The sequence below is a fragment of the Megalobrama amblycephala genome, linkage group LG14 (assembly GCF_018812025.1).
Source record: "Megalobrama amblycephala isolate DHTTF-2021 linkage group LG14, ASM1881202v1, whole genome shotgun sequence".
Lineage (NCBI taxonomy): Eukaryota > Metazoa > Chordata > Actinopteri > Cypriniformes > Xenocyprididae > Megalobrama > Megalobrama amblycephala.
In genome coordinates, this window is record NC_063057.1 from 5,477,082 (window position 1) to 5,504,848 (window position 27,767).

The 27,767-nt window shown below is 37.0% G+C and overlaps 2 protein-coding genes across 3 annotated transcripts; both read left to right on the forward strand.

Annotated features, from left to right (window-relative positions):
- The first annotated feature begins 1,070 nt into the window (after positions 1–1,070).
- Positions 1,071–10,766, forward strand: samm50l (sorting and assembly machinery component 50 homolog, like). Its single transcript, XM_048156760.1, has 15 exons — positions 1,071–1,244; positions 1,432–1,542; positions 1,931–2,032; positions 2,377–2,464; positions 2,865–2,971; positions 4,260–4,390; positions 4,506–4,593; positions 4,677–4,805; positions 4,884–4,955; positions 5,093–5,179; positions 5,316–5,386; positions 8,704–8,771; positions 8,856–9,002; positions 9,538–9,679; positions 10,155–10,766. Exons 1-15 carry the CDS (start codon positions 1,224–1,226, stop codon positions 10,198–10,200), a joined length of 1,410 nt encoding a protein of 469 aa, XP_048012717.1. The 5' UTR covers positions 1,071–1,223; the 3' UTR covers positions 10,201–10,766.
- A 1,243-nt stretch (positions 10,767–12,009) lies between these two features.
- On the forward strand, positions 12,010–27,239 carry aldh1l2 (aldehyde dehydrogenase 1 family, member L2). 2 transcript variants are annotated; one of them, XM_048156200.1, is made up of 22 exons: positions 12,010–12,249; positions 13,287–13,431; positions 14,923–15,157; positions 15,809–15,974; positions 16,062–16,163; positions 16,280–16,369; positions 16,670–16,804; positions 16,911–17,036; positions 17,120–17,211; positions 17,980–18,247; positions 18,320–18,447; positions 18,630–18,780; positions 18,864–18,934; positions 19,014–19,119; positions 19,370–19,457; positions 19,717–19,810; positions 19,961–20,060; positions 21,268–21,366; positions 21,455–21,620; positions 24,445–24,550; positions 24,750–24,949; positions 26,577–27,239. In XM_048156200.1, exons 1-22 carry the CDS (start codon positions 12,202–12,204, stop codon positions 26,630–26,632), a joined length of 2,772 nt encoding a protein of 923 aa, XP_048012157.1. In that variant the 5' UTR covers positions 12,010–12,201; the 3' UTR covers positions 26,633–27,239. The 2 variants fall into 2 exon arrangements, with proteins under 2 accessions (XP_048012157.1, XP_048012158.1); XM_048156201.1 differs by lacking the exon at positions 12,010–12,249 and having other exon boundaries at positions 13,306–13,431; positions 14,878–15,157.
- Positions 27,240–27,767: the final 528 nt, after the last annotated feature.

Genomic DNA, 27,767 nt, shown 5'->3' on the forward strand with positions numbered 1-27,767 from the left:
AGAGAGAGATGTGCGCGCGCCTATCTAGATAGATAGATAGGGTCAGTATGTCATATGAAAAAGTATAAAATCAATAAGCAATAAAAAGGGAAACAGATAAAAATGTAGTCTGTATTATGACAATAAATAACAAATGTTACTGATCTTTCCCAGTGGGCCTAATTGTTAAATTGACATTTAAAAATAGCCTACTGAAAGCGTTTCTCGGTTTATGGTTAACCTAATAATCTCAAAATTATAAAAGTTGTACTTTTTAGTTCAACAAGAAATATTCTTTGGTTTGGTTGTGTGAGTGAAGCTACTTATTAAAAGCCATGTAATCAATAAAATACCAATCACAGGAGAGGTTATACTGCCCCCTGCCGACGGAATGGCAATACACATAATTGTAAAAATCACTGTGGTTGTGCCATGGTACAGCAATACATTAATTTTCATGACTTTTCTAGTTGCATGTAATTACTGGATATGATTTTTAAAATAAAGGCTGCATTTTGCATTCACAAAGAGCAATTTCTAGCTGACAAAAATGTTCTAGAAAAAAAAGAAAAAACCCTGTATGACTTAATATTAGGATATAGATTTTATTAATATATTATTTTTTTAAATAAAGGCCTGAAAACCACAAATTCCCTGATATTTCCAGGTTTTATGACCATAAACCCTGTAGTGTATACCAAGGTAAGGCTACTCATACCATAGAACATGTCCAAAAAAGAAAAAAGTGAAATGCCTTATAAATGATAGCTTTCACGTAACCCCAGGGCACCAAATCGAAATCGTTGATGTACTATCAGCAAGACTTGAAACGGTAGTGTGTTTACAACACAGACATAAACAAACAGACAGACAGACAAACGAAGCCCACCTAGCTGTGACATAATAACAGTTTCTCTGAGAGTCTGAGAGACGCGCTCCATACTTCTTAACTTTCACTTTGCCCTTTCACTGTGTCTGAAACGCGCTGCACAGGTTGAATGAACGCGTGCAACGCCGAGGAACGCACCGCGACACGTACAGCGGCGCACATAACACGGACCCGCCTTACTGGGCATGACGTTACATAATTCCAGCCAATCGCAGCTCAGGTTCGCCAAGCGGTTGCGTGTCATGGCGTCCTCCTTGAAGGGGGTTGGGTTCGCTGCTTCATAATAAGTGCGATATTTGCGCTCCCACGATCAGCTGAGCGGCTCTAACGCGTTTAGGATATTATTGCACTTGCAATGGGGACTGTGCACGCGCGGGTAAGTGTTTTCTTAAAAGATCAGGGTGAAATATACTTGTTTTGCCTGTGACCTCTTGTGCTCGTGCTGGTTTATTGCTTGTTTTGCCTGTTATTGTATTGTTAAAGAAAGATGTGCGTCTTTATGCACATGGCATTGGATATTGGCTATACATATGTGTAAAATATTTGCAATCTTTGTTTTGTAGAGTATGGATTCTTACCCCATGTATGGGCGAGATATGGGCGTCAACCCAGATGATATGGAAATGATGGAGGCGGTGCAAGAAACTAAACAAGAGGTTTTAGAAAATAAAGATGTAAGTTGTGTTAAACGGATACAGACTTAGACTTAAATTTATACTAATATATATATATATATATATATATATATATATATATATATATATATATATATATATATATATATATATATATATATATATATATATATATGTGTGTGTATGCATGCACACATATATATATATATATATATGTGTGTGTGTATGCATGCATATATATATATATATATATATATATATATATATATATATATAATAAATTCTGACTGTACCACCCTTACAATAAAGTACCAACTCTGATGCTAATGCCATAGTATTTACATGGTATTCCAAGGTATTTCCAATAATATAATAGGTATGTCCAAAATCTGCAGTCTCGCACCATGACATATCTGTTCTCATCTAGGTTGTTGTACAGCATGTCAACATTGAAGGGTTGGGTAGAACTAAAGAGGATTACCTCGGCTATGAAATCTCTGATGTCTTCACTGCCAGGAACCTGGTTGAAGTAAGTGAGCTGTCAAGAAGGTCAAAGTGTTTGTTAGGACTGGTTATTATAAGTAGCAATAGACCAAATTGTCTAAGGTGGGTCTGTCGATTAACGGAGTGTTTTAGTGGACTGTGCACAATTTCTGTTTTCAAACATTTTATAATTTGGTTAAAATTTTGCCAATAAATAAATAAATGGATCATATGGATCAATGTAAAATTATTACTGGCTATGTCTTATTTGCTGTCATTAAATTGTATGAAACGTATCAGCATTAAATTGGCTATGGATATTGACCATTAAAAATGATATTGGTCTATCACAAATTATGAGACAAGATAACAATCCCAGTCTTTCTGCAGGTGATGAGAAGATCCCATGAGGCCAGACAGAGGTTGCTCCGTCTTGGCATATTCAAAGACGTGGAGGTGGTGATTGACATCTCAGAAGGTACTGCATTCATGCCCAATTTAGTTACAGACAGTTTAGTTACAGACAAACAAACTAGACCTTAATGTCTACAGGCAGTAGAAGGTGTCCAGTTTTTCTGGACTGAGCTGTTGCTTTCTCTTCAGAGCAGCTGTTTAGCTCAGACTTTCAACATTTATAAATTGTACTTCAAGCAAACCGCTGTGCTGGAGAATATTAACCTACACAAGCTCAGTTACATACTCATAAAGACAGAAAAACCAGTGGGTCCAAAAGTCAACATTTTTATTATCAGTATTAATTCTATATATAGGAGAATATATATAGGAGAATTGCAATGAGAATTTTCCTCTATGAATTTGATTTCTTATTCAGCTACAGTGTTGTTCATAAGATGCTGTCTTTCTGATCTCCTCGTTAGGAGCAGACGCTCTGCCAAATGGACTTGATGTTACATTTGAGGTGACTGAGCTTAAACGACTCACAGGCAGTTATAATACCATGGTTGGAAACAATGAAGGGAGTATGGTGAGAACCATAATACACACACAAATTACTTTGCATCCTACAAACCGTCTGTCCACACTGAAATCCAAAATACTGCATGTCCATAACATGTGATATGGATGGGATTTTGGACCAATACGATTTTAGCGCAATACTGCAGAAATAGTACCAAAGTGCTGTAGGAAATGTCCTGTCAATCATCTTGTTAAGACTATTGTTACATTGTCGGTAAATGAAACAAAGCTAACATAAAATAAAATATAAATAGTGGATGAAAAACATAAACTTAAAAAATGTAGGAATGGTGCCTTGGCAACTGATATAAATTAAGTTGAAAGTACTAAAATTGAATTTCAGTTCTAAAGTTGAAGTACTGAAATACTATAACGGTATATACATAATACTAAAATGGCACTTTTATTCTCTAATAAGATTTTTGTTCATGATGTAAATAGAATAAAATATAATATGAACAATAATAAGAATATGAATAATATTTAAAATAATACAATTTACAGTCAGTGTTGGGTATTACTAGTGTTGTCAAATTGATTAATCATGATTAATCGCATCTAACATCAAAGTTTGTAAGTGTGTGTGTGTGTATAATTAATATATATATATATATATATATATATATATATATATATATATATATATATATATATATATATATATATATATATACACATTTTTAGATGTGATTAATTGCGATTAATCAATTTGACAACACTAGTAATACCCAACACTGACTGTAAATGTTATTATTATAAATATTATTCATATTCTTCTTCTTATCTTATATTCACGATTAATCGAATGATCTTTAATTATTCTTATAATTGCAATTAATCGCAACTAACATAAAAGTTTGTTTGCATATATATATATATATATATATATATATACACACACACACACACACACACACACACACACACACACACACACACACACACACACACACACACACACACACACATTATACATTTATTTACAAACCTTTGTTAGATGCAATTAATCAAATAATCTTATAATTATTCTTATAATCGCGATTAATCACATCTGACATAAAAGTTTGTAAATATATGTGTGTGGGAAAAAATAAATAAATAAATAAATAAATATATATATATATATATATATATATATATATATATATATATATATATTACATACATTATATATTTACAAACATTGGTTAGATGCGATTAATCGATTTGACAGCACTTCCTTTCTTAGATTTTCTGTGTAGTTTCTACATGGTGTGTCATTGCGTTACTGAGTTTGTGTGTTTGTACCTCTAAAGGTCTTGGGCATTAAACTTCCAAACATGATTGGCCGAGGAGAGAAGCTCACCTTTCAGTTTTCCTATGGAACTAAGGAGACGTCCTACGGCCTGTCCTTCTTTAAACCACAGTCAGGATATTATGAACGCAAGTATGTTTTCTGCAGACGTTTCTCGATGTTAAGATTCATTTACAGACTTTAGCTTTAAACATAGCAGTAATGTTAAATGGATATTATTCATCTTTGGCTTCTTTGCCTTGTGTAGCTTCACTCTAAACCTGTACAAAGTCACCGGCCAGTTCCCGTGGAGCTCTCTAAAAGAGACGGACAGGGGAGTTTCTACAGAGCTCAGTGTAAGATATTGACCGTAAATAGTGATTTTAAAGCATTGGTTGTACTTGATAATGAAAGATATAATGCGATATGTGTCTTGCAGTTCCCTCTGTGGATGACGGATCACACTCTGAAGTGGGAGGGGGTGTGGCGTGAGCTGGGATGTCTGGCCCGCAGCGCCTCCTTCGCTGTGAGAGAGGAAAGCGGCCACACTCTTAAATCCGCCCTTTCTGTAAGATGCCTTCTATTGTGTTAAAGTTTTAGCTCCATGGTTTTAGACTGATTTCATGGATTTCTTGTCTCTTACAAGCACACCATGGTAGTAGACACCAGGAACTCTGCCATCTTGCCGCGAAGAGGTGCCTTACTGCGGATCAACCAGGTGTGTGAACTTGAACATCAGCCCAGAACTTATCAGTTGCTGTTTTGTATATCTTCGCTCACCGTTAGTTTGCCTCACAATGTCCGTTACTGATTAAAACTGTCTGGACAATAGTTGTGTTCGCTCTGTTGGTTTAGGAGCTGGCAGGATACACCGGCGGAGATGCCAGCTTTCTCAAAGAGGACGTTGAGCTGCAGCTTAACAAACCATTTATCTGGGGATCGGTGCGTAGTCTTGATTCACGTATATTGTTATAGATATTTCTGGTTTTGACATTGTCTTAAAAGTCTCTTTTTAAAGGACATTTGTGGTAATTGGACATTAGTATTATTAAGTATTTCTAATGATTTTCTCTTATAGGTGTTGTCTGCATCTTTATGGGGTGGGATGATCTTTCCTCTTGGGCGTCAGCCTACCTCTATTGCTGACAGGTGTGTGTTTGTTTGTTTGCTTGCTTTTAGGTGGTTGCTTCATTGTTCCTTAAAAGGTTTTATAGTTATAATTGATTATAAATGTATAAATATACAGATTATCTGGTATTTAGCCATCTTGTATTGTCTATAGAAATATTTTATAATGATAAAATCTCTCTATTAAAAGGAAGGACATTCAGCAAGGACATGTGACTAATTTAGCCACTGAATTAAATAGGCCATGTTATGCACTTTTACAAGGTCTTGATTTGGTCTCACTTTATATTAAGTGGCCTTAACTACTATTTATTTACACCAAAAAATAAGTACAATGTACTTACTGGGTTCATATTGAATTGCAAATCACTTTTGCTGCTATTGAGGTGGGATACGGGTAAGGTTAGGGAAAGCTTTGGTGGTATGGGTAGGGGTTAGGTGTAAGGGATGGGTCAACAGTGTAATTATAAATGTAATAACAGAAATTAATTACAGATGTAATTACATGCAGGTGTTTTTAAGCTTCTCACACTTGGGCAGCGCCTGAAATCACATACTCTAGATACTTATTGTGAATTATAGGCAATTATAGGTGAGTAAGTATTTACTTCGCGACTGCTAAAAATGTTTGTTCTATATAGAATGAATGTGTGTAGTGTGAATCTAATTCGGATGTACTACATTTGCCATGTTGTCACTGTCATGTGACCTACGGTGTGAGTTGCGCCGCTTCACCGACATTCACAAATCCTCTCCCGTGGCCTCATGGGATAGTAAAGTGTCTATCGTATGTGCTTGTTGGAAGTACAGGGAGTGCAGAATTATTAGGCAAGTTGATTTTTTGATCATATTTTTTTTCCAAGTACATTTTACCAATTCCAATCCACATCAATCATAATAACTACTATTAATATTGTTTTTAATCATTTATAAGTGATACATAATTGTTCATGAAGGCTGGAAATGAAAAATGCCTTATATTCAGGTGTGCAGAATTATTAGGCAGGTTTTCTTTTACAGGCCAAATGAGCCAAAAAAGAGATTTAACTCAGACTGAAAAGTCAAAAATGATTAAATACTCATGAGAAGGACGCAATACTAATGCAATACTAGAAATTGCAAAGTTAAAGCATGACCAAGGGACAGCAAAACGCTCATTGGGTCAGCGGGGTCATACAAAAACAGGTGGAAAAGAAAAGACGCATGTTAACTGCAAAAGAATTAAGAATTAAGGTGAAGAATTAAGTGTGAAACCATCAGGAACCCTTTAGTCTCCAGCGCCACCATTTTCCAGAACTGCAACCTACCTGGAGTCTCCAGAAGTGTGAGGTATCAGGGTCTCAGAGACTTAGGCTAGCTAAAGAATCCTAAAAAATGACCTGCTCTTAATAAAAATCACAAGCTGAAGTGTTAGAAAATACATTAAGACTGGGTTTTTATAGGCCTTATAGACAGACAGATTGAGAGTGACTCTTGAAGGACCAGCACCACATCCTCTTGTACCACCGTTTGAAGAATTTATCTTCCAGAATCTGGCAGTAAGATGTGGGAGTTCACTTTTAGTCCATCTCTTATCCTGAAATGTCCGTCTTGCAGATATGGACTAAAAATGATCTTCTAAAACTTACTGTCAGATTTTGGAAGATGAATTCTTCAAACGGTGGTACAAGAGGATGTGGTGCTGGTCCTTCAAGAGTCACTCTCAAGCCGTCTGTCTATAAGGCCTATAAAAACCCAGTCTTCATGTATTTTCTAACACTTCAGCTTGTGATTTTTATTAAGAGCGGGTCATTTTTTAGGATTCTTTAGCTAGCCTAAGTCTCTGAGATCCTGACACCTCACACTTCTGGAGACTCCAGGTAGGTTGCAGTTCTGGAAAATGGTGGCGCTGGAGACTAAAGGGTTCCTGATGGTTTCACACTTAATTCTTCACCTTAATTCTTAATTCTTTTGCAGTTAACATGCGTCTTTTCTTTTCCACCTGTTTTTGTATGACCCTGCTGACCCAATGAGCGTTTTGCTGTCCATTGGTCATGCTTTAACTTTGCAATTTCTAGTATTGCATTAGTATTGCGTCCTTCTCATGAGTATTTAATCATTTTTGACTTTTCAGTCTGAGTTAAATCTCTTTTTTGGCTCATTTGGCCTGTAAAAGAAAACCTGCCTAATAATTCTGCACACCTGAATAATAGGCGTTTTTCATTTCCAGCCTTCATGAACTATTATGTATCACTTATAAATGATTAAGAACAATATTAATGGTAGTTATTAAGATTGATGTGGATTGGAATTGGTAAAATGTACTTGGAAAAAAAATATGATCAGAAAATCAACTTGCCTAATAATTCTGCACTCCCTGTAGTAGGTCATCCGGGTACTTTCTACCTATGAGTACTGTGAATTTGGACATACTACACTCTAAAAAATGCTGGGTTAAATATGGACAAACCCTGCTTTTGGGTTTTTGACCCAGCGATTGGGTTAAATGTTTGACCCAACGTGCTGGGCAGTTTTATTGAACTCATCTATTGTTTAAAAAATACAATATGGCTGGATTAAAATTAACACAAAATAGGTTGGAAATTAAACATCAGACACATAATTACTAGAAGTGACAACAATAATCAAAAGGTGAACATTTATCAATAAGCAATTTAAGAAATGTTTATTATTTAATTAGTATTTATTAAACTTAATAATAAATGTTCATTTATTAAACATATTAATATATGTTCATTTCCAACCTATTTTGGGTTCATTTTAAGTGAGCAATACAGTCATTTTTAAACAATAGTTGAGTAAATCAAAACTACCCAGCAGGTTGAGTCAAAAATTCAACCCAACCCATTTAATCGCTGGGTTTGTGTACTCACATACTGACTTTAGCATACTATATAGTAGGGAAGTATGTGATTAGCCCTGGACGTGGCGACCACTCACTAATGCAACTCATCCAGGCCTCAACCCTTTTTTTGACATATTTATGAATTATGTAAATAAGGAATATTATGACATGTACATTTCTGGAAGAAAACTGAAGACTGCAATGGAGATGTTTCAGAGAGTTCAGAAACAGTGTGCACTGATATAGAGAATAACTCCCGCTGTAGTGACTTTTTATGTAGACCTTTGCTCAAACAGGAACATTACACACTAAAGAAAGTTGTTAACATGTTAAAAAAAGCATAATAGGACCCCTTTAAGACATGACAACCAGCCTGAACATGTCAAAGATGGCAGAGAGCCATCTCTCATTGGCCGATTGGTGCTTGCAGCAGCTTTGGAGCTTATGTTTATAGCATTTTATAAATTGCATCGTGCATGTGTTTTTCTGTCAGGTTCTACCTGGGCGGCCCAACCAGTGTGAGAGGTTTCGGCATGTACAGTATAGGCCCTCAGAGTGAAGGTAAAGGTGTATATGGTCACAGAACACACATTTTTATGCATCATTTTCTTGTGTACCTTATGATTTTAAATCTTATCTGATCAGGTGATTATCTGGGCGGGGAAGCGTATTGGGCTAGTGGGCTTCACCTGTACACACCCCTCCCCTTCCGCTCAAACAAGGGCGGTCTGGCTGACCTCTTTAGGACACACTTCTTCCTTAATGCTGGAAACCTTTGCAACCTCAACTACGGTCAGTAGTCATTTGATGAAAGCTTTTTAGTCTTAATTTGATTAGTTTTAACTAAGGAAGTGTAGTTGTCTGATGCAGGGTTGTTATTGTTAACTAAAACGAATATTAAAAACAAAACAAAATGTTGTTACTTCACTGAAATAAAATAAAAAACTTTATTTCAGCTAGTTGCTAAGGCAACATTTCTTGTTTTCATTTAGTTTAACTAAAATAACTAAAACTGTAATAAAAACGAATAAAAAATGAACATAAAAATGACTAAAGCTTAAACTAAAGTTAAAATGAAAACTGAAAATATAAAAATTGAAAGAAATTCAAAATATTAAAACAAATTATAGTTACTAAAATAACACTGGTCATTGACTGAATAAATGCATTGAAGCCTTTTGTCCACATGGTGACGCTGATGTTGCAATGAAACTTCATTATGACACTTTCAAGTCAGAGACTTGAACAAAACTTTTTGTGGTATAAATCAACTTCTTTATCCTTTTACAGTAGTATTAGCTTGAAATTATGCATTGTGTTTGTGTAGGAGAGGGACCACATGCACATCTGCAGAAGTTAGCGGAGTGTATCCGTTGGTCTTACGGCGCAGGAATAATTCTACGTCTGGGAAACATTGCTAGACTTGAACTCAATTACTGCTTCCCCATGGGTGTTCAAAGCGGAGACAGGTACATATACACATCCACTGAACCATATTCATGCTTAAAGGTAGGGTAGGCAGTGCTTTTCAGAAACACTTTTTTCATTATACTGGTTGAAACTCGCTTCACATCCTGATAGCGATCAATAATAGAAGTGGTCTAAATATTAGTCTTTTATATTATATTAGCAATATAAGTCTTCTGTGGAAGTCTCAAGACCAAAAAATGTTCGTCCATTCAATGCAACAACTAGTTCACTCAAGAAGGGAAATTGTGTCATTGTTTTCATGGAATTCCAAATTCAACATGAATTGAATAGAATTGAAATTATTTTTGGAACACAGACATTTAGCAAAATAGTTTAGCAGAATTCCCTTGACTATATTGAATTCTGTCAGATTCAGTATAGTTTTTAATTTCCCCAACATTTAATAACAGCCTCTTTGCAAATCATTGTAACAACTTATCTGAATCCTAAATGATTTTTTTTGTTCCCTGACAGGATATGTGACGGTGTGCAGTTTGGAGCAGGCATCCGTTTCCTGTGATCTCCTCAACTGCTGTCCTACTGTTGCAGCAGGGATTTGTGGGATAGCGCTTAAGATTTTTCTAATATTTTTGGATGTTGAACACTAATTGAGGGATCCCTACTGCATGCACACTCTGAGGATGCACTTCGTTTTTGTACTTTGAAGACAAAAAAAAAATGATGTGGTTTTCCTGCATACCTCTCTCACTGTTTGATCAAGAGTCCAGTCAGTGTATGAAATCATATCCGGTCTGCAAGGAGACTGCAGGTGCTAAAAGAGTTAGGCTTTTACAGTTGTTTCCAAGGAGGAGCGCTTTAGAGATTATTCATAATCAAGCTGTTAATCCTGAGATTCAGTTCAAATCCACACCACCGTCCACCCTTATGTGTGCTTTTTACTCAGTTCAGTCATGCCAAACTAGATCATTGAATTGATTCAAACCGACCTCATCGAATGAGTAGTGAGTCGAAGTCCCCTTCGTGAAATCCACCAGCAGTGCTTTATTATTAGGACACTTTTTATTATCGTTTGAACTTTAAATTTATGTTATTGTTCACAAAAAATAAACCTTTTTGTTTCCCTAATGTGTTTTGTGATCATTTAAGAAAGTTTATTACATTGAACGGCTGAAATTGAGTTGTCAAACAACATACATCTATAACAAGGCATTTCCTACAGGCCAGTGGTGTACGTGAAACACTAATCGAAAGAAAATTGCAAGGTCTGCAGGAGACTGGGTGAACGATAAACATTTGAGATCTCAAAGGCTCATATCAAACTACCTTTCGAGTGCCAAAACACACACATTTTAACCATTTTTTTTTTTCTGTCTATCAAAGGTGAATGGCAGTTCATGAACAGCTTGATATCCGTCATGGAAAAATAAACTGAAATGTGTCCAAACTATTTGCAGGATCCCTCCAGAGCCAAATACCTGACCTTGATGCAGTGGTGTAAAGTATTTGAGTAAATGTAGTTAGTTACTGTACTTAAGTATCGTTTTGGCTACTTTGAAGTTTGACTGAGTATCAAATACCATATTAGCAACTTTTACTTTCTACTTGACTACATTTTTGAATGAGTAAATGCACTCTCAAAGTCCCTTTCAAGGAAAGTTTGTTCACTCAGCGGCCATATTTGCATCTATCTATTCTATTTGAATGGGGTGGAATCCTGAAAACTCAAAAACTGCTTGGCGAACTCACAATTAAACTACATATTTAAGGTCAGCTACAAAATCTGACATGAGCTGTCTCATAAATGTTGTTTCTTATGCTCAAATAGCATTAAAAAGAGTATTCTTCAGGCTAGACGAGCCAGTGCTCATGTGCAGTCCAAAGCGCAAGTCTCGGGTTTCTATGGGAACCGGAGCTTTTAACGGCAGCTGCAGTGATGACGCACTGACTTTTTCAATCAGCGATTGGCTCTTTTACTTCTGACGTATTCCGCCATATTGCGCGTTGCAGTTTTTCCCATTCATAACTAATAGGAGTGAAATGTCTTTCTATATCTATAGTTTTTGGTACTCTTTACTGTAATACATTTGTGATGTGTAATGCGATTACTCGGTACATTTTGTATGGCACCTAACTTTTTCTACAGCAGTTTATTTTTGCTATAAAAGGAGCGATATTCGCCATCAACACAGGGCATTTACAGCTCTGCCTTGAGGTAAAGACCAAACACAAAATAAAAAAAAAATGGTGTGTATTAAATTTTGTCTGGTACAAGAAACTATTCTTGTAAAGAGAGGGTTTTGATTGTAATAAGAAGTACGCTCAGACGGTTACGCGCATCTGTCTAAATAAATAACCGCCGTGACGTATGGAACGGGAGCGCGCACGCACTGAACTCGCTTGGGGGTCAGTGCGCGTCGGTTCAGTCTGGTTCCGCTGCCACACTGACCACATACAGTCAGTCAGCGAACCGCAGGTGTGAGTTTACAGTATCGCATGTTCCCAGCCCACCACCCGGGATTTTAAACGTGATCTTTCTTTTAGTGTTTATAGCATTTTTACAATGTTGTGGACGGCGAACACGATCATGAGGAAATTCTCCTCGAGCTCTGTGAGTAACCGCATCTTCTGCATTGTAGTGAATGAATGAATGAATGAATGCATACGTGGAAATGTGCTGTATTGATGGCAGACACATGCATACACCTTTAAACAAGTTTATATATGTTGGTGACTTCTTAAATAACTGGGGTTACCCATGTACTGTTATTGTAAGCATGCTGTCAGCTGATATAACCCGGTGTTTTAATGCAATGTTGTAGGTTGCACACTTGCACATTGATATATATATATATTTATATATACATATATATATGCATACTATGTGCATGTTAATAAGATATAGGGTTAAACCGGTTTGGGATCCCGTCTTTGCCACGTTGCTTGGTCGGATTACTTCTAGTGGACAGATCCGTGGTGAGTTGCATCAGCAGGGGGCGAGAATATGAGGGCAGATCATATTACTAATGTCACTATTACTAGAACACAAACTTTAAACCACATGTGCACTGAGAGATTAACATTTTGCATGTTCTTGCCATGACAAGCAATAATAAACGTCAATACTAGTTTGCTATGTAAGCAATGCTTGAGCTGTTTCCAGTAGATCTTATTTTTTAGCCCCGTTGTGCAGCACAGTTGAAATGACTTTATTGACATATTTAGTTTTTGCATACATTGCTAATGCATCAATATGTACACACAAAGCAAAAAGTGTGAATTAAAAAGTGTAAAATAATAAAAAAATACAAATAATAATAATAATATAGAATGGAATGGAATATAAGTAAATAAAATAGACTTTCAGCAAGATATTTGGATCAATTATGTGCTCATTTTTTAGTAATAAAATAATAATAATGTTTTTTTATTAAACCATTTGTCCTCCTTTTTATCATCTCGGACATTGCCATTTGTCAGACAGTGAATGAACTACTAATATGAGATCAGAGAAGTGGTTAGTTTTAGAGAACAAAGAGATTGATTATGTTTCATATTTTGATGTCAGTGACATTACTTTAAAACATATAGTTTAGTCTGGTGTGCTTGATCTGAAATGTTATAACATTTTAATACTCCTTCACACAGGCTTACTACCAAAATAAGCTGAAGTTGGCCCTGATTGGCCAGAGCTTGTTTGGACAGGAAGTGTACACAAACCTTCGCAAGCAGGGCCATAAAGTGGTGGGCGTATTCACAGTTCCTGATAAGGACGGCAAGGCGGACCCCCTGGGTGAGTGTCAGATGGGTGGGGGAGCTCTGAACGGTTTTTGTTACTGTGGTGTGTCATGGGGGCTGGGAAGCCACATTTGCAGCCACATGCATGGAAATGTTGTGCAACTTTAAGTGCCACAGAAGTGGAAGTGAAAAATGGGGAAACAGGGAAATGAGGAACCCCTGCCCCACACCTCGAATCGCTCTAATCAAATGTGTCAGGTTTGTGGATAATCATTGTTGTAATGAACTCTAACAGGAAGTGAGGTTGAACACCAGTGTCCTACTTCAGTCACAACACTGAATTCCTGAGCAGCGCATTTTGCTCACAACTCAACCGTGTGTGAGTGTTTATGTTTGCATGAGGCGCAGGGGCATTTCAGTGTCGGTCAGAGAAAGAGAAGTACATCCCGCATAATGATCTCATTGTTTTGGTGAATAGTGGTGTGAAGCCATGTGAGGTGAAAAGTCCTCCAGTGATCGGAGTATTTGTGATCTACAGCCCTGTTTACACCTGATATTAAGATGCATTTTGGTGGATCTGATCACAAGTGGACGACGTTAAATACGGGGTGTAAAACGTTTTGAGCTTGTCCACTTTTGACCATTTCTGGAGGTAGTTGAAAACACATTATACTGGATTGCTTTCATAGTGGAAATTCTCATGTGGTCGAATGTGTTCGAACAGCCACTAAAGACTCCTACTCTCTGTCTACTGACCTAACGCATAAACATCATGGGAAGCGCGCTAGCCAGACAGGATTTAAGCTTTGTCGACTGACGACCCAAATTTGGTTTGAAGATGAAAAATGTACCAAGCACAATGTTCTCTCACCATTGCTGATTTCTAACATGCACTCACAACGTTCGGCTAGTCTTGCAGCTGTCAGAGCAGAAATGAAAGCTGTTCGCCGTATGTTTTTCCATCGTCTCTGTGCATGTTCATATGTAAATTGTCCAAGCTTATTTTGTCCATTTGATTGAAAGATCTGAAAAACCCATATATTTACCTGCCAATAGACTCCCCCTTCAAAGAAATCAGGACAGAAGTGGTTTAAAATGGACAAGAGAGACAGATTAAAACACCAGGTGTAAACGGGAATGTGTCTACTTGTGATCCGATCGACCAAAACGCATCTTAATACCAGGTGTAAACAGAGCCTATGAAAACAAAGAGCAGAGACAATCATTCTCAAGAGTACTGATCATTCTCGAGATTGCTGATTACTATTTTAATAACCATATTCAGGTGGTGAAAAGTGCCTATAATTCAGGTGGTCACTATAACTTAGACTTTTGTAGTTGTTACAGTTTATGACTGATACATTTATAGATTCAGATATAAAGGACAAGGTCAGTTACTTAAGTATGCATGACATTGATTAGATAAATGTTACTCTAGTTCGTTGTTCATTGAAGTTCACTAAAGTCTGAATATGCCAGGTGCAACCTGGTTTTATTTCAGATAGCTTATATAACTTCTCAGGACCAATCTCTCTCTGACCTTCAGCGGTGGTGGCGGAGAAGGACGGGACGCCGGTGTTTAAGTTCCCACGGTGGCGGGTGAAGGGCAAGCCCATCCCGGAGGTGGTGGAGGCGTACAAAGCGGTGGGCGCTGAGCTGAACGTCATGCCCTTCTGCTCCCAGTTCATTCCTATGAATGTGATTGATTTCCCCAAACACGGATCCATCATTTACCACCCCTCCATCCTGCCCAGACACAGAGGAGCCTCTGCCATCAACTGGTGAGATGTTACTAAAGTTTAATTCTGAGATCCTTTTATGGACACTAGTGGTTGAGTGTGTTTAAATTAAATGGATTTAACCCTTAAATTAATACATCATTCACTACCCTCCCCCTCATTCATTTTTCAAGGGGTCCTATAATGCCCCTTTTACAAGATGTAATATAAGTCTCTGGTGTCCCCAGAATGTGTCTGTGAAGTTTCAGCTCAATATACCCCACAGATAATATATTATAGCTTGTCAAATTTACCCCTATTTGAGTGTGAGCAAAAACGCTGCGTAATGCAAATGAGCTGCTGCTCCCAGCCCCTTTTCCAGAAGAGGGCGGAGTTTTAACGGCTCACGCTTCGGTTGCTCAACAACAACAAAACTGGAGAATCTCACGCAGCTAAAATGAGGATTGTCAGTAACGGTGTTCAACCTTACATTGTTCAAACTGGAGTCGGACGCTGATGGAGAGATTCAGGAAGAGGTTACAAATTTAAGAATGCATCTGGACGTTCTTTTGTAATTGTTATTAAAATATCAGAAGAATTTTATAATATTGCGGCAGTTAGAGATCCATCTGTGTTAGATATAAAGAAGATCCGAATATGTAATAATGATTGTCAAAACATTCATGCATTTAAAGGTTAAATATGTGTATGCAGGACATTAATCGAGGGTGATAAGAAAGCAGGATTTAGTGTATTCTGGGCTGATGATGGTTTGGACACTGGCCCCATCCTCCTGCAGAAGGAGTGTCCAGTAGAGCCCAATGATACAGTGGACACACTTTATAACCGCTTCCTGTTTCCAGAGGGCATCAAGGCTATGGTAACTATGAAAAAAACATTATGACGTTTTTATGCAAACTAAACATTAGATTTTAAATCTGAGTTTACTTAAATTGTGTTCCAACAGGTAGAAGCTGTACAGCTCATTGCAGATGGCAAAGCTCCCAAGATCCCTCAGTCTGAAGAAGGAGCCAGCTATGAAGGAATCCAAAAGAAATCCAATGCTAAGGTGAGACACAAAAACAGTTATGTAAATCAGGAAAAAATGTAATTAAGCTGTGGTTTTTAGGCTCTAATGTAAGTGAACGTCAATTTATCCGTCATTCTCTGGCTCTCTTTCTCCAGGTGAATATGGCTCAGCCGGCAGAGGCCATCCATAACTGGATCCGTGGTCATGATAAAGTTCCGGGTGCCTGGGTTGTCATTGATGGAAAGGTGCGTTTCATATGAAGCTTTACCTGTAAATATGATCCTTTTCTAGCTCTTACTGATTTTAAATTGTAATTTTGGCTCCCCTGAAATGGGTCATACCATTAACATTGCCTGAACAGTTGAATTAAATAAAACATGCAAATTGTTTTACGGTATACTGTACTTTGAATAATGAATTAAATGAATCTGAAGTCTCACTCATAGGCAAACTTAAGACTGATTCTGATTGCTAAGTTGGTGATGTTTTTACTGCATAGTAATGTGTGTGTGTGTGTGTGTGTGTGTGTGTGTTTTGTTCTGTAGCCGGTAACGCTGTACAGCTCATCCATGCTGAGCGGGTCGGTGCCTGCAGGTCAGCCAATAGAGGTGGAGGGGGCGTCTCAGCCTGGACTCATTGCCAAATCTGGGCTTGTCCTGTTCGGGTCTGATGGAAAAGCGGTTAGCTTCTAGTCTTTTATTTACTTGGCTTCTAAGCTTTTAATGCATTAAGCTACACATTCCTAGTAAAGAGTATTAATTGCTTTAATATAATATCATTGTGCAGCTCCAGGTGAAGAACCTGCAGTTTGAGGATGGAAAGATGATTCCTGCATCCAAATACTTCTCATCAGAGGAGACCACCAGTTTGGATCTCACAGACGATGAGAAGAAAATGGCAGAGGAGATCAGGGTGTGTGTGTGTGCCTCAAAAATGCATTTTAGAAATATATTTGAGCAATGATGCCATTTGTCTTTTGTTTCATACTTGACTAGGCAATATGGAAAGGTATCCTGAGTAATGTTCCAGCTATTGACGAAACAACCGATTTCTTTAAGTCTGGAGCTGCTTCGATGGATGTGGTCAGGTGGGTCTGACCTTCATTTATTTATCTTATTAATGTATATACAATTATATTAATTATTAATATTTTCAAATAACAATTATATATATATAGTGTAATTTTAGTTCTTAAACTTAATTTTCTTAGTTGCCATACAATTTTTTTTAATTATTTATTTCAATTACCTTTATTTCAGTTACCAATTTTTTGTAAAAAATTTATATTGACATCATAACCATTATCACATTAACATAATTAACCACATTTACATATCAATGCTCATTCTAGTGTCAAAAGTACCGACCGCGATACCAAGTCGGTACTGAAATTTGAAAAATGTGACGCTTTGAGCGGATTTGTAAACAATCTGATTGGCCTTTGATTGGCCATTGTGTTCACGCACTCAACAGAGATGTCTGTGATTGGCTACAATGATCAATGCTTCAATAACACGTTGTAGATAGACATCAATGACGCTCGTCGCCGAGCGCTTAAACGGATACACACGGGAGCGTTTGACATTTTTAAAATTTCAGTACCGACTTGGTTACGAAGTTGGTACTTTTGACAACACTAGTTCATTCAGTACTCAGCAACTTTGCAGAAATATCTTGAGGTCATTTCACATGCAAAGAGGTTAGCCAATCATAACAGAGGTCATTTACATAGTAAAGTCATAAATGTAGCAAAAACAGATTGTTTAATTATAAGGAGGCGAAAACTATTTTTGAAAAAGGAGACCTTGATGAATATTATAAGTGGATTATGTGTTATTGTTATTGTTTGGTTTAGATTGGTGGAGGAGGTGAAGCAGAAATGTGGAGGAGTTCAGCTTCAGAATGAGGACGTCTACATGGCCACCACCTTCCAGAGCTTCATCCAGATGTTCGTCCGACGACTGCGTGGAGAAGACCAGGAGGAGGAGCTGGTCATCGATTATGCGACAAAAGATGTCAATAACATGACTGTAAAAATGCCCTATCAGTGTTTCATCAATGGCAAGTTCGAAGATGCAGAAGATGGAAAGACTTACAACACGGTGAACCCCACAGATGGCTCGGTAAGTTCAGCCATCTCAAACACACACAAACACATACCTAGCATATCTAACGTTTGCGTTGTGATTTTTCAGGTGATCTGCAAGGTGTCATATGCATCAGTAGCAGATGTGGACAGAGCGGTTAGTGCAGCCAAAGAGGCCTTTTATAATGGACCCTGGGGTAAAATGAACCCTCGTGACCGTGGCCGGCTACTCTACCGGTAAGATGGAGGGAGTTTGTGTTTACTTTATTGAACCATTTGGCCAATATTTGACACATTTGTTAAGCAAATAGTAACTTGGTGCTATTACAACTACTACAATTATTTGACCAAGAACTGAGAACTTCCTGTTGGGCAGTTTTCATACATTATGACTTCTTTTTGACTTCTTTTGTTTGCAGTTTAGCTGACCTGATGGAGGAACACCAGGAGGAGTTGGCCACTATTGAGGCGATTGACTCTGGCGCCGTTTATACGCTGGCCTTGAAAACACACGTCGGCATGTCCATTCAGACCTTCAGATACTTTGCTGGCTGGTGTGACAAGATCCAGGTGTGTGTGTTCACTGTGCAGACCTTCAGCATGTACATTTTATAATTTTCTGTCTTTGACGCATCATATCCTGTTCCTCACAGGGCTCAACGATACCCATCAATCAGGCCAGACCTAATCGCAACCTCACCTTTACAAAGAAAGAGCCTCTGGGGTGAGTGAGTGTTAATGTGGGTGTGTTTATGCAAATTTGTTTATCATAAATATGTAGCATGTTGTTTTTTGTGTCTCAGTGTGTGTGCCATAGTGATTCCTTGGAACTACCCGCTTATGATGTTGGCGTGGAAGAGTGCAGCCTGTCTAGCAGCGGGAAACACACTCGTCTTAAAACCTGCTCAGGTAAAACATGCAAACACTTATATCCAAATATATTAATAGTTCAGATTATACATATTAGGGGTGTGACGAGATCTAGTGCCACGAGATCTTGCGATATTAAAATGTGACGAAATTTCTCGTCGAGTGAAAAGCTGTCTTGCGATATCGCCATACAAGATATAATTTATTTATGTTCTGAAAAACACAAATTACTGAATATAAACTATAACTTTTGTATATAACTTTTGAATATAACTTTTGATTTTTCCAGGTAACCCCACTAACTGCACTAAAGTTTGCTGAATTGACAGTCAAAGCTGGCATTCCGAAAGGAGTCATCAACATTGTTCCAGGATCAGGTGAATACATTAAAGGAATATTCCAGGTTCAGTGCAAGTTAACCTCTGTGAACGGCATCTTCTGTGGCCTGTTGCTGACCACCAGAAATGTGCATCTTTTGTGTTTGTTAACGCACTTTTATTACATTCAAAAATGTGTTATTTGAGCTGTGAAGATTTTTGTTTTTCAAAAGTATTTTCTGTGTTAATCAGCTTCTGATGTCACTGATATAACATTCTTCTCTTGATGACTGACATTTCTGTCATCTCTTTCTCTCAGGTGGTCTGGTCGGGCAGAGGATGTCCGATCATCCTGATATCCGTAAGCTAGGTTTCACAGGCTCTACTCCCATTGGCAAACAGATCATGAAAAGGTGAGTCCAATTCATGTAATTTCACTAAAATCAACACTGTAATCTATTAACTCTGTTACTTTTGCTCAAATATGTCATGTACAATGACAGTGAATCATTAAAACTTTTAATACAGTGCTCTGAAAGATGATAATGTCGTTCCTGTTGCAGCTGTGCGGTCAGTAATTTGAAGAAAGTGTCTCTGGAGCTGGGTGGTAAATCTCCCCTCATCATCTTCAGCGACTGCGATATGGACAAAGCAGTGAGAATGGTGAGAGAAGACAGCTAGTGAAGGAAGATGTCAATATAAGTCAAATCTGCTAAGGGGTAATTAAATGTAACAAATCATGTAAATGACCTATCAAGTTTATAATATACAGTATATTCAACATATGTGAGTCAAATTGGACGACTACAGGGACCCCTCAAGATCACTTATATCAGATTCAGAATGTGTAATTCGTACATAAAAAATGTCAGTCAAAATATAACATACAACACATGTTGACTGTAAGAAACCAGCCCAAAAACAGAATCCGACGCCCTGGGCGAAGGTTTAATGCGTGTATGTCTTTTCAGCGCCCCTGTGAAGTTCACTTAACTTCACTCGTTTAATCTGACTCCAAATTCAAATGATTATTACTCTTAGGTTGTGTTTACAATTAGAAATGTATCATTGGTTATGTATTAATTTAGATATTTGATTATTCTGGGTATCCCATACTTTAGGGTGACCATATGCGCCATTCTCCCAGGACGCGTCCTGTCCAGGATTTCTAAATTGCCTAAAATGGCTTGAGCCCTTGCCTCTTTAATTGTGAAAGTGGTCATATCGATGTGCCCCCGGAACGCGATTTAGGAACGCGATTTCTACACGGAGGTCTGTGCAAGCCACTGTTCTTATTGACATTCTTCATGCAATGCATTAAAATGTTGTCGTATTTGCAATGCTTTGACCGTTCTCTGTAGATCCAGCCTTCTTGCAAGCTTGATTATGTATAATGCATGCTATTGGTCAAATTATTTTTCGGTCGTTACCTTCCGCAAATATGAAAACAAAACCAAAACTGGGACATTTTATGCAACTTAGAAATCCTGGACAGGACGCGTCCTGGGAAAATGGCGCATATGGTCACCCTACCATACTTTCCATTATTCGTTCATTACGGACCCATATCGCTTAGAGTCACGCGCCCTGGGTTTGCATGGATCTCGCGACACAAATTCGCCAGTTCTGATTCTTAGTCAGAGGGTGCAGAGTTTACTAATGCATTTGAGTCGAACCGCCACATGCTTGCCACATGCTTGTTCAAAATATTTTATTTAAACCCATGAAAATGCAGATCCTTTTGTAAATAATAGTGAAAAATCACTTTTTAAAACAGTTGCTCCATTATTACCCCTTAGCAGATTTTGACACGTATACAAATGCCAGATCTTCCTCTTGAACTTACTGCATGTTTGCGTGTACGTTGCAGGGCATGAGTTCTGTTTACTTCAACAAAGGAGAGAACTGTATCGCTGCGGGCCGGCTGTTTGTTGAAGAGTCCATCCATGACGAGTACATCAGGAGAGTGGTACGTGTTCCCTCATGCAAAGACTGCATCTTAAATCATGCGAGCTGCTTCTAGATGAGGATGTACTGATGTGTTTTTGTGTGCTCAGGTTGAGGAAATCAAGAAGATGAAGATTGGCGATCCTTTGGACCGCTCCACAGATCATGGTCCTCAGAACCACAAGGCCCACCTGGACAAGCTGGTTGAGTACTGCGAGATCGGCGTGAAGGAGGGAGCCACGCTCGTCTACGGTGGGAGACAGGTGGACAGACCAGGTGAGACCTCCAATATAACCAGACACCCATGCTTTGAAAGGGTTTGTGAGCATAAATGTTCTGTAAATATTTTTAGAACATAATTTTGGCCATTTTGGTCATGTATAAGCATATAAGCATTATTTCCAATGCTTTTTTAGTTTAATTTATATAGTTATTACATTATTGATTAACATTTTGAATTAGCTTTTATAAAAAGATCTATCTTTTTTTTTTTTTTTTTTTAAGTTTTTATTTTTAAAAGTTTTTTTATTGTCATTTTAGTGTAAATTTTAGTAATTTTGTTATCTGTTTCTTCTATTTCTCATATTTTTATATTTCTATATAGCTTTCATTATTTTTATTTCATTTTTAGTTTTAGTAATTTTAGTACTTCAACTTATTTATTTCATTTTTTTGAAGCTTTTAAGTTTGAGTTTTTCATTATAATTTTAGGTAAAGTTTTAGTAATTTTGTTGTGCTTTTGTCATTTTTATTAGTGTTTTTAATATATATATATATATATATATATATATATATATATATATATATATATATATATATATATATATATATATATATATATAATAAAAAAAAATATATATATATATATATATATATATATATAGATATATAGATATAGATATAAATTAAAATATATAATTTATATAAAATCAAAAAAATATTTTTTAATTTATATATATATATATATATACAGTGAGGAAAATAAGTATTTGAACACCCTGCTATTTTGCAAGTTCTCCCACTTAGAAATCATGGAGGGGTCTGAAATTGTCATCGTAGGTGCATGTCCACTGTGAGAGACATAATCTAAAAAAAAAATCCAGAAATCACAATGTATGATTTTTTTAACTATTTATTTGTATGATACAGCTGCAAATAAGTATTTGAACACCTGAGAAAATCAATGTTAATATTTGGTACAGTAGCCTTTGTTTGCAATTACAGAGGTCAAACGTTTCCTGTAGTTTTTCACCAGGTTTGCACACACTGCAGGAGGGATTTTGGCCCACTCCTCCACACAGATCTTCTCTAGATCAGTCAGATTTCTGGCTTGTCGCTGAGAAACACGGAGTTTGAGCTCCCTCCAAAGATTCTCTATTGGGTTTAGGTCTGGAGACTGGCTAGGCCACGCCAGAACCTTGATATGCTTCTTACAGAGCCACTCCTTGGTTATCCTGGCTGTGTACTTCGGGTCATTGTCATGTTGGAAGACCCAGCCTCGACCCATCTTCAATGCTCTAACTGAGGGAAGGAGGTTGTTCCCCAAAATCTCGCAATACATGGCCCCGGTCATCCTCTCCTTAATACAGTGCAGTCGCCCTGTCCCATGTGCAGAAAAACACCCCCAAAGCATGATGCTACCACCCCCATGCTTCACAGTAGGGATGGTGTTCTTGGGATGGTACTCATCATTCTTCTTCCTCCAAACACGTTTAGTGGAATTATGACCAAAAAGTTCTATTTTGGTCTCATCTGACCACATGACTTTCTCCCATGACTCCTCTGGATCATCCAAATGGTCATTGGCAAACTTAAGACGGGCCTGGACATGTGCTGGTTTAAGCAGGGGAACCTTCCGTGCCATGCATGATTTCAAACCATGACGTCTTAGTGTATTACCAACAGTAACCTTGGAAACGGTGGTCCCAGCTCTTTTCAGGTCATTGACCAGCTCCTCCCGTGTAGTTCTGGGCTGATTTCTCACCTTTCTTAGGATCATTGAGACCCCACGAGGTGAGATCTTACGTGGAGCCCCAGTCCGAGGGAGAGAGACAGTCATGTTTAGCTTCTTCCATTTTCTAATGATTGCTCCAACAGTGGACCTTTTTTCACCAAGCTGCTTGGCAATTTCCCCGTAGCCCTTTCCAGCCTTGTGGAGGTGTACAATTTTGTCTCTAGTGTCTTTGGACAGCTCTTTGGTCTTGGCCATGTTAGTAGTTGGATTCTTACTGATTGTATGGGGTGGACAGGTGTCTTTATGCAGCTAATGACCTCAAACAGGTGCATCTAATTTAGGATAATAAATGGAGTGGAGGTGGACATTTTAAAGGCAGACTAACAGGTCTTTGAGGGTCAGAATTCTAGCTGATAGACAGGTGTTCAAATACTTATTTGCAGCTGTATCATACAAATAAATAGTTAAAAAATCATACATTGTGATTTCTGGATTTTTTTTTTTAGATTATGTCTCTCACAGTGGACATGCACCTACGATGACAATTTCAGACCCCTCCATGATTTCTAAGTGGTAGAACTTGCAAAATAGCAGGGTGTTCAAATACTTATTTTCCTCACTGTATATATACAGTGAGGAAATATATATATATATATATATATATATATATATATATATATATATATATATATATATATATATATATATATATATATATATATATATATATATATATATATATATATATATATATATATGTATATATATATATGTATATATATATATATGTATATATATATATATATGTATATATATATATATATATGTATATATATATATATATATGTATATATATATATATATGTATATATATATATATATGTATATATATATATATATATATATATATATATATATATATATATATATATATATATAAATATTTTTTAAGATTTTTAAAGTTTTTCATTATAATTTTAGTTTGTTTTAATAATTTTGTTGTGCTTTTGTCATTTTTATTTGTTTATATATTTTATTTTATTTCAGCTTAATTTCAGTTACTAAAAAATGTTTTTAATAGTTTTAGTTTTGTTAATAACAACACTGATTATTCCAGTTCTAATATATATCTATTTATGCTTACAGGTTTTTTTATGGAGCCCACAGTCTTCACAGACGTAGAGGACCACATGTTCATCGCCAAAGAAGAGTCATTTGGCCCCGTTATGGTGGTATCCAAATTCAAAGATGGGTAAGTTGCCTTTTTCTGCCTATAGTATGGCTTTTTGTGGCTTTCTGACCTGCAGCATGAATTAAATCCAAGGCAGGAGCTCGTTATGACAACATCTGAGCAACAAGTGTCATTCTTTTGTCACATATATTATACTGTGCCAGATCTTGTCACCAAAGAAGAGCTTATCCCTGCTAATGCCATTGTTTTACTCCATCAGTGATGTAGATGGCGTTCTGAATAGAGCAAATGACACTGAATTTGGCCTGGCCTCTGGAGTCTTCACCCGTGACATCAACAAGGCCATGTACGTGAGCGAGAGACTGGAGGCGGGAACCGTGTTCGTCAACACCTACAACAAGACAGATGTGGCGGCTCCCTTTGGAGGCTTCAAACAGTCCGGGTTTGGGAAAGACCTTGGTAAGAGTGAACAAAATGCACTGTATTATTACTGTCTACACTGTGTGCAGAATTATTAGGCAAGCTAACTTTCTGATCATATTTTTTTTCCAAACACATTTTACCAATTTCAATCCACATCAATCTTAATAACTACTATTAATAATGTTTTTAATCATTTATAAGTGATATATAATTGTTCATGAAGGCTGGAAATGAAAAATGCCTTATATTCAGGTGTGCAGAATTAATAGGCAGGTTTGCTTTTACAGGCAAAATGAGCCAAAAAAGAGATTTAACTCAGACTGAAAAGTCAAAAATTATTAAATACTCACGAGAAGGACGCAATATTAATGCAATACTAGAAATTGCAAAGTTAAAGCATGACCAATGGACAGCAAAATGCTCATTAGGTCAGCGGGGTCATACAAAAACAGGTGGAAAAGAAAAGACACATGTTAACTGCAAAAGAGTTAAGAATTAAGGTGAAGAGTTAAGTGTGAAACCATCAGGAACCTTTTAGACTCCAGCGCCACCATTTTCCAGAACTGCAACCTACCTGGAGTCTCCAGAAGTGCAAGGTCTCAGGATCTCAGAGACTTAGGTTAGCTAAAGAATCCTAAAAAATGACCTGCACTTGATAAGAATCACAAGCTGAAGTGTTATAAAATACATGAAGACTGGGTTTTTATAGGCCTTATAGACAGACAGATTGAGAGTGACTCCTGAAGGACCAGCACCACATCCTCTTTTACCACTGTTTGAAGAATTTATCTTCCAGAATCTGGCAGTAAGTTTTGGAAGATCATTTTTAGTCCATCTCTGCAAGACGGACATTTCAGGATAAGAGAGGGACTAAAAGTAAACTCCCACACCTTACTGCCAGATTCTGGAAGATAAATTCTTCAAACAGTGGTACAAGAGGATGTGGTGCTGGTCCTTCAGGAGTCACTCTCAAGCTGTCTGTCTATAAAGCCTATAAAAACCCAGTCTTCATGTATTTCACAACATTTCAGCTTGTGATTATTATTAAGAGCGGGTCATTTTTTAGGATTCTTTAGCTAACCTAAGTCTCTGAGATCTTGACACCTTGCACTTCTGGAGACTCCAGGTAGGTTGCAGTTCTGGAAAATGGTGGCGCTGGAGACTAAAGGGTTCCTGATGGTTTCACACTTAATTCTTCACCTTAATTCTTCAATCTTTTGCAGTTAACATGTGTCTTTTCTTTTCCACCTGATTTTGTATGACCCCGCTGACCCCATGAGCATTTTGCTTTCCCTTGGTCATGCTTTAACTTTGCAAATTCTAGTATTGCATTAGTTTTGCGTCCTTCTCGTGAGTATTTAATAATTTTTGACTTTTCAGTCTGAGTTAAATCTCTTTTTTTGGCTCATTTTGCCTGTAAAAGCAAACCTGCCTAATAATTCTGAATATAAGGCATTTTTCATTTCCAGCCTTCATGAACAATTATATATCACTTATAAATGATTAAAAACAATATTAATAGTAGTTATTAAGATTGATGTGGATTGGAATTGGTAAAATGTGCTTGGAAAAAAAATATGATCAGAAAATCAGCTTGCCTAATAATTCTGCACACAGTGTATATCAATTCATGAACATGAGGAACATGTATATGTGCATCCAGGTGAGGAAGCCCTGCACGAGTACCTGCGGACTAAAGCTGTGACGGTGGAGTATTGAAGGAAATCTGGGGTGGGAAAGACTGCATGGCCCGTGACTGCATGGCCGAACTGTGGCTTGAAGAAGTTTGATAGGAAATCCAGAGCATTTCCTGCCATGACTACACTAATGTGCCTACATTTTATATCACCCTTTTTTTCTGGAAATGTTTGAAACGGGACAAATGCTGGCTTGCCAGTCTACACTGGCGGACAGTGTTTTTCAAAAATGGGGAAAAAATGCCAGAAGACCTCCAAATGGACCCAAGGACACTGGATCGGCCACAAATCAGATCAAGTATTATTTTTAACTAGTAGACACTGAAGTATTGACTGAGCTCAAGTGAATGATCAAATTAAGCTCATTTCTTTTAAGTTAATGCTCTTGAGCGTTTCCTAACCACTCCGAACGTGAATCCCTTGTTTCCACAGAAATAGAAACCAAGTAACCACAAAATATCCTGTCACTTATCATATCACAACTGGTTAGGATAAAATTGCTAATTTACACTACCATTCAAATGTTTGGGGTTGGTTAGATCTTGTTTTTGAAAGAAGTCTCTTCTGCTCACCAGGGCTGCATTTATTTGATCAAAAATACACTATAAACAGTAATATTGTGAAATATTATTACAATTTTACAAAAACAGCTTTTTTTATTTTAATATATTTTGAAATGTAATTTATTCCTGTGATGGTTTTCAGCATCATTTCTCCAGTCTTCAGTGTCACATGATCCTTCAGAAATCATTCTACTATGCTGATTTGCTGCTCAAGAAACATTTCTTATTTTTATTATCAATGTTGAAAACGCTTGTGCTGCTTAATAGTTTTATGGAAACAGTGATATAATTTTTTTCAGGATTCTGTAATGAATAGAAAGTTCAACAGAACAGAATTTATTTGAAATAAACTTACTCTCACTTTACATCAATTTAATGCATCCTTGCTGAATAAAAGTATTAATTTATATAAAAAAATCTTACTGACCCCAAACTTTAAAAAAACAAGTTGTTATTTAGCCAGTTGCAAACACAAACACGTCTTTCATTTTATATAGTCTTATATTTAAAAGCCATGTTGCATCACTGCCACTTTATGATATCTGTATCATATTTACCATATTTGTACATCTCAAGGGTTTTAATATGCATAGA